Here is a 5,211-nt window from a genome sequence, read left to right as displayed (position 1 = left end):
TTCCAGGCTCGAGCTTCTTTTCCTGCTTTTCCCTCCCAATCCCTTCCCAATGGTGCTGGGCAGCTCCTGCATTTGGAATTACAGCTGAGCCCCAGCTCCCAGCACATGAGGAACAGCTCTGGGAGCACCTCAGGTTACACAGTGAACAGGTCCCAGCCATGCTATGAACACAAGAATAAGTTTAATGTACAAAAAAAGCCACACATCTGGGCACAGCTGGCACAGCTGGGTCAGCAGGAAATGCTCTGCAGCCTCTGGATGTTCCTCTCCTGCTGTGTTGAGGCAGAGGAGCCCTGGAGTCCAGGTCAAGGGTGGATCCCACAGGGTGAGGACAGCAGAAACATCCTTGAGGTCCCACAGGCTCCCCCAGAGGGGCCTTATGGAAGAGTCCACTTGGGAACATCCTTCAGGAAGCTCACTTCAAGCTCTCTCAGTGGAAGATGATCTTTTTGTACTTGGAGTTGGGGATCTGCCCCCGTGCCTTGAGCCTGCGGACAGCCTCCCTCATGTGCTTGGGCTGCAGGGGGGGCAGCTCCCCCCACTTCTCACACACGTCCAGAGCTGGGCAACAGACAGAGAGGTCATGTCAGGGGACACCCGAGCTCTGCCCATCCCCTGCTGCTGCTCCAGTGCAGTTGGAAAGGGAGCAGGTCATGTTTGTGTCAGAAATCAACCTGCTCCATGAGCTGCTCACTGACAGGAGTCCCAGGGCAGCAACCAGGACAAATGGCTTCTAAACCACTCAGCCACATGGAGATGCTGGAGCCAGGGAATGGATGAGCTCAAAGCCCCTGGGACAGGGTGGGCTTGGGGACCCCACAGCACCCTCCCAGCTGAGCAGCAAGAGCTGGGTCAGCTCCCAGCCTGTCCCAAACTGATCCCAGCTCCTCCCATAAAGGAACGCTGCGGCAGGTTAAGAGGCTTAAGGAACTGCTTTGTCCCTGTAGCACTAATGAGATCCTTGTTATGCAGCTGCTCTGGGGCTGAGGGACAGAGCTGGGGCTGAGGGACAGAACTGGCACTTGAGGTTCTCCACCTGAGGAGGAGCAGCAGCAACACTGGTGGGATCAGAGGGGCTGTGGCAGCTTCACTGGGCTCTGCTCTGAACCAGAGCTACTGCTGGAAGGGAGAAACATGGAACGCTCGGTGCAGTTCCATGTCCTGCTCCAAGCAGGGAATTCACCGTGTGCCACTCACCTTCCTCCACCACCTCCCCAACAAACACCTTGGAGATGCCAGACATGGCGATGACGACGTTCTGGGACACGGAGGTGCCAGTGATGGACTGGATGAGCTGGGACAGGGACAGATGGGGACAGTCAGATGCAGTAACATCTCGGCCCCACCCAGCCCCCCTCGGGCGTGCTCTGGGCAGAGCCTGAGCTGCAGCACCACATCCTGGTGGGGGAATTGAGCTGGAATCCACCGGGATCAGCTGTCCCGGGACAATGCCGGCAGAGCTCCAGGAGGGTCCCGGGGAGCCCCCAGCCCGCCCTGCTCGAGGTCTCCCTGCCTCTCCCGTACCCGTTTGATTGCAGCCTTGGGGAAGGCGGAGCGACGATACATCTCGTAGCGGTTCAGCTGCTCCTCGGAAAAGGAGGAGACCAGGATCCTGCGGTGGAGAGAACGATCATTTACAGCCGTGTAAAGGCCTCCCGCGGTACCAGCCAGGCCGGGAGGAGAGGGGAGCGCTGGGCTGTACCGCGGGGCGGGAGGGGGATCGGGGACGGGGCTGTGGCACCGGGGACACGATCCCCGCACTCCCGGGACACTCACTGCATCTTCTGGATCTCGTCCTCATCCACCTTCTGCTTCTTCTCCTTCCGTTCCTTCAGCTCCAGCTTCACCTTCCTGGCGGCGCACTGCTGCAGCCCCGCGTCCTCCCCGTCCGCCGCCTCCCCCTCGGCGCTCCTCACCTGCGCGACAGGGCAGCGCTCGCTCTGCGGCCCCGCGCTCCGGCCCGGCCCCGCTCCCGCTCCGCCTCACCTCCCCGTCCGCCACCTCCGCCTTGGGCTCGCCGCCACCGCCGGCCTCCCCCACCTCGCCCTCGCCCGCTTCCTCCGCGGCTGCCGCTTCCCCCGCGGCCGCAGCCCCATCGCCCGCGGAGGGCGGGGATGGCCGTGCTGGCGGCGGCTCCGGGACAGCGGCGGCACCGAGCGGCTCCCGGGCCGGGTCCGCCATGGCCGCGCCCGCCGCGCCTCCTGATGACGAAACACGCCGTGAGGGGCGGAGCCTATCGCCACGGGAACGGTGACGCTGGCGGCTCGTGATGACGCACAGTCACCGGCGACGCGGAGGGCGGTCTGTAGTCATGGCAACGGAGATGCGACCGCACCGCCTGATGAGGAAGTAATTGCGAGCGCCGCGCCGGGGGCGGTGCCTGTCGCCATGGTAACAGCGACTCGGCAACGCATCCTGATGACACAGCACGGGCGCCGCGATGGGGGAGGAGCATGTCGCCACGCCAACGGCGCCGCAACGGCAGGGCAACGGCGCCTCCTGATGACGCACAGCTACGGGCGCCGCGAGGGGCCGCGCGGGGCAGGGCCTGTTGCCATGGCAGCGGGGCTGTGCAGGGGGAGCTCCGCTGGGCTCAGCTCCGGGCCCGGTGCGCTCGGACCGACCGGCCCCGCTCCAAGCCCCGCCCCAAGCCGCCGTTCCGCAGCCGGCCCCTCCTGTGGGACACAGGTCCGGAACACGGGGTTAGCGCGGCCCGGCAGGGGGAAACTCCCCAGACCCGCCCAGAACCAGCGCGGCTGAGGCACCAGCGCTGCGCTCGGGGGCGGGGCCTGATCCAAACCCCGCCCACAGCCCGCCCTCTCTCCAGGCCCCGCCCCTAGCCCCGCCCCTCGGGCTCTGCCCCCTCAGGCTCCGCCCCCGAGCCCCGCGCCCCGCCCCGGAAGTCGCGCGCCGCCCGGGCCGCGCCGGCCATGGGGAAGGAGCAGGAGCTGCTTGAGGCCGCGCGCACCGGGAACCTCCCGGCCGTGGAGAAGCTGCTCTCGGGGAAGCGCCTCAGCTCCGGCTTCGGCGGCTCCGGCGGCGGCGGCGGCAGCGGCGGCGGCTCGGCGGGGGGAGGCGGCGGCGGGAGCGGCGGGAGCGTCACTGTGGGGCACCCGCTGTCCAGCCTGCTCAGGTGAGCGCGGCCCGGGCGGGGAGCTGGGGGTGTGGGGTGGGAGCGGGGCTGTGCGCCGACGGGGAGTCGGTTGTGGGGCTGCGGGACGGGAAGGGAACGGAGAGCTGTGGATGGGGCTGGGGGCTGCAGGCAGCGGGGCTGGCAGGCAGCGGTGGGGTTGATGCGCTTGTGAAGTGCAGCGAGAGGGAGAGAGGGCTGTGGGACAAAGGGATGCCGGAGCTCCCTGGGGCTGCAGCGCGGCGGGGGAGGCTGTGGGTCTGTCCCTGCTCTGTCCCCCGTGGGTGTGGAGTGAGCTGGAGGCGCCCCGGGTGGGAATGGGGGGCTGAGGAGCTGGGATGGGACATCGCTACGGGCTGTGAGCGGGCTGTGCTCTGGGCACCCTGAGAGTTTGGAGGGACCAGGGCTGCTGGGGAGCCGGGCCGGAGGGGGCTGCAGCCGAGCTCCTCGGGCTGGTGTGCCCCCGGTGGGCTGGGAGGGGACAGGGGAGTGACTTTGTGGCTGTCTGGAGCGGGCACTGGCAGGGCTAGGTGCTGCCTGACCCGCTGGCATCAAACCGCTGCGGTGCGGATGCTGCAGACTGGGTAACTGGGCAGTAACTGGTGTGTCCGGAGGGCTGCGGGTTCGGGGCAGGCTCTGGCTGTGGGAGAGCTGCCGGCTGGCTTGCTCGGGGCAGGTGTTGGGCGAGGTGTCCGGGCCCTGCTCTGGCATTGTCACAGCTGGAGGTGACACCACTGCCGGGGCTGTGCATCTGGGGTCGGCTCGTCCCCAGCCCCATGCTGTGGAATTTGTTGACTTGAAACTCTTGGACTTTTGTTAGTTTTTTTTCCTCCTCCCTTTTTTTTGACATCTTCTCCTGCTGCTGCCCTTCTGGAGCTGTAGCTTTGAGCCACTTTGGCCTCTGCTGGGAATGCTGCTGCTCCTGGTCCCTGAGCAATTGGTTTGTACTGGGACATGTGGAGGAGATTTGTGTCCAGCCCCAGGTGACACTGCTGCTACTCGACCTGACTATTCAGAAGGATGTGACTTGGCCGTTTTTGGCCGAATTTGATTAGTTTTTCCTTTCACATAACCCAGCTGGATAGCTGCAGGTTGGGCTGGCAGTGGAGGCCTGCAGACATGAGAGAGCTCACCCTGCCCTGGGGCACACGTTTGCCTCTCTGAAACGTAAATCTACCCTTAGGTCGAGCTTTGTTCTTCTCTTTTGATACATTAAACAGTCTGAGCCCTTGTTTGAGTGGGATGGATGTGCCCACAGGGGCTCAGATCAGTGCAGAGGGTCGGTGCAGTTGAACACGCTGTGAGCTGAACCAGATCCACCACAGCACTGGAGCACAAGGGTGCCTTTTCCCTGCCTTTCCCTGGGTCAGTGCCCATGGTCCTGCACTGGTCCCATGGTACCAGAGTGGGCCACGCTGTCCCTTTGACCTGTTGTATTTCTCACGTGTGAACATGGCTTCATGCACAGACCCATGTCTGAAGGACAGTGACTGTCACAGCTGTCACTCATATTCTGTGTTCATTGCCCTGTACCTGTCAGTGACACTGGAACAACCCCTTTCCCCCTCCCAAGTCCCAGCTCCTGAACCTATTTCTCCCTGTACAGCTGGGATTTGTGCCTGTGACACTGGTTCCTGGTCTGGCTGCATATTGTGGCAGACCATGGCAGCCTGTCTTGTGTGCCACCTGCTGCCATTTAGGGGCTTTGTGACTGTTTCCCACCTCCTGACCACTTGTTGGGCTTTGGCTCTGCTATGAGATTCTTCCAGGTGAGGAGCTTGTGATGAGGTTTTGATGAGAAGCAGCTGCTGAGTGTCCCTGCTAGGAGAAGCCAGAGGGAGCAGAGGCCAGGCTGTAGGGACCAGACAGATGAATTTTAGGATGGAGGAAACCTCACCTTTTCCAATGCTAGAAGACGGGAACTTTTCTAATGTAGGATTTTGCCCTCTCTGGGTGTGGGGAGAAGCCTGCCCTCAGTCAGGTCTGTGTGCTCCATATTTTCCCTTCCTTGGGCAGCCCCTGGCCCTCTTAGGGCTGATTCCTGGTCCTGCTGAGGCTCCTCAGGTCCGTAAGGATCTCTT

General features: G+C 63.6%; 2 protein-coding genes across 8 annotated transcripts in view; one reads left to right on the top strand and one right to left on the bottom strand.

Moving 5' to 3' along the window:
• Nucleotides 1–159: 159 nt before the first annotated feature.
• Nucleotides 160–2,398, bottom strand: TAF11 (TATA-box binding protein associated factor 11). 3 transcript variants are annotated; one of them, XM_085083112.1, is made up of 5 exons: nucleotides 1,987–2,398; nucleotides 1,777–1,916; nucleotides 1,525–1,612; nucleotides 1,198–1,294; nucleotides 160–561 (listed from the first exon to the last, which is right to left on the bottom strand). In XM_085083112.1, the coding sequence occupies exons 1-5, from the start codon at nucleotides 2,179–2,181 to the stop codon at nucleotides 431–433; spliced, it is 651 nt and encodes a 216-aa protein (XP_084939238.1). In that variant the 5' UTR covers nucleotides 2,182–2,398; the 3' UTR covers nucleotides 160–430. The 3 variants fall into 3 exon arrangements, with proteins under 3 accessions (XP_084939238.1, XP_084939239.1, XP_084939240.1); XM_085083113.1 differs by having other exon boundaries at nucleotides 2,002–2,398; XM_085083114.1 differs by having other exon boundaries at nucleotides 2,041–2,393.
• A 506-nt stretch (nucleotides 2,399–2,904) lies between these two features.
• ANKS1A (ankyrin repeat and sterile alpha motif domain containing 1A) overlaps nucleotides 2,905–5,211 on the top strand; it is a 77,409-nt gene continuing 75,102 nt past the window's right edge. For 4 of the 5 annotated variants that reach the window (XM_085083105.1, XM_085083104.1, XM_085083103.1 and 1 more), the window contains exon 1: nucleotides 2,905–3,133. In XM_085083105.1, coding sequence (XP_084939231.1) covers nucleotides 2,931–3,133 — 203 coding nt within the window. In that variant the 5' untranslated portion in view covers nucleotides 2,905–2,930. The remainder of the gene's footprint in view (nucleotides 3,134–5,211) is intronic. The other variant, XM_085083106.1, reaches the window with a different exon arrangement.

This window comes from Lichenostomus cassidix, chromosome 26 (genome assembly GCF_008360975.1).
Source record: "Lichenostomus cassidix isolate B80296 chromosome 26, HeHo_3.0, whole genome shotgun sequence".
NCBI classification, from domain to species: domain Eukaryota; kingdom Metazoa; phylum Chordata; class Aves; order Passeriformes; family Meliphagidae; genus Lichenostomus; species Lichenostomus cassidix.
Note: the sequence above shows the minus strand (reverse complement) of the source record. Positions and strands in the feature narration are given on the sequence as shown.

Coding starts and splice junctions, on each gene's coding strand:
- TAF11 (XM_085083112.1), bottom strand. CDS start 2,181: ATGGCGGACCCGGCCCGGGAGCCGCTCGGTGCCGCCGCTGTCCCGGAG. Junction 1,917..1,986: donor CGGAGGTGGCGGACGGGGAG/GTGAGGCGGAGC, acceptor CCTGTCGCGCAG/GTGAGGAGCGCCGAGGGGGA. Junction 1,613..1,776: donor GACGAGATCCAGAAGATGCA/GTGAGTGTCCCG, acceptor TCTCCACCGCAG/GATCCTGGTCTCCTCCTTTT.